General features: G+C 42.2%; 1 protein-coding gene across 1 annotated transcript in view; it reads left to right on the top strand.

The window, feature by feature from the left end:
• gtpbp10 (GTP-binding protein 10 (putative)) overlaps positions 1-909 on the top strand; it is a gene marked incomplete at its 5' end in the record, with an annotated part of 11380 nt that overhangs the window by 6907 nt on the left and 3564 nt on the right. The window contains 1 exon segment of the mRNA XM_013999948.1: positions 418-541. Coding sequence (XP_013855402.1) covers positions 418-541 — 124 coding nt within the window.

Genomic DNA, 909 nt, shown 5'->3' with positions numbered 1-909 from the left:
TGATAAAATAAATGTTATAAACCTGTATTGTTCCATACATAGTGTGTGTTGAACTTAAAGTACTTTTTGATACAGGTACATGTATTGTTGCAGCCCTACTCAGCTGTACATCTCAGGGTGTAAATCTTTTCTGATGTGTTATTAATGTGATCTTTGTGTTGCTCAGATTAGTTTCAGCCTGTTGTGACTGTAGAAGCTGAATTGTTGTGTTGTTTGTGTGAACACAGGTGGATGTTTGTGGTTTTCAGCTGGCAGCTAATACACCCTTCAGGTCAGCGTTTGAGACGGTGCAGCTTCTCACAAAGGTCAGGCTGCAGCTGGCTGATGTTTCTGTGAATCCTGATGTCATGCTGCTTCTCGCTCTAATTATTTTTCTGAAACCTGCCAACATTTCCTCGTCGTCTTTTCTCCCTGAAGGAGTTGGAGTTGTACAAAGAGGAGCTCCTGTCCAAGCCTGCCTTGTTGGCAGTAAATAAAATGGACCTGCCTGAAGCTGAGTACAAACTGTCACTGCTGAAAGAACAGCTACATAACCCAGAAGGTGAGTTTTATTTGCTCCACAAGCAGTTGAAACTGAACTTCACTGACTCAGTGTTTTTTACTCAGTCCTGATCTTTTTTACCTTTATTCAGTTTAAATTTAAAGTTCATCAGCAGCTGATGAGATCTTGACTGGGAACATAGAAAACACTAAGGATGGTTTTGTTAAAGATGGAAGTTACAGCTCAGTGAAAACCTGGCTGCAGCCTGCTTAGACCCCGCCCATGTAGGCCACGCCCCTTCAGTCTGGCTGCAGGAAACAGCTGTGAAATGAGACCATATAATCTTCAAATGATGTGTTTGAGTGTCCACACACTGTCCCTCTACCATAGTGATACGTTTTACATCACGTCTGTTCACCAGAGGAATA

This window comes from Austrofundulus limnaeus, unplaced genomic scaffold (genome assembly GCF_001266775.1).
Source record: "Austrofundulus limnaeus strain Quisiro unplaced genomic scaffold, Austrofundulus_limnaeus-1.0 Scaffold2582, whole genome shotgun sequence".
NCBI classification, from domain to species: domain Eukaryota; kingdom Metazoa; phylum Chordata; class Actinopteri; order Cyprinodontiformes; family Rivulidae; genus Austrofundulus; species Austrofundulus limnaeus.
The sequence above is the reverse complement of the archived record's forward strand: the minus strand, read 5'-3'. Positions and strand labels throughout refer to the sequence as shown.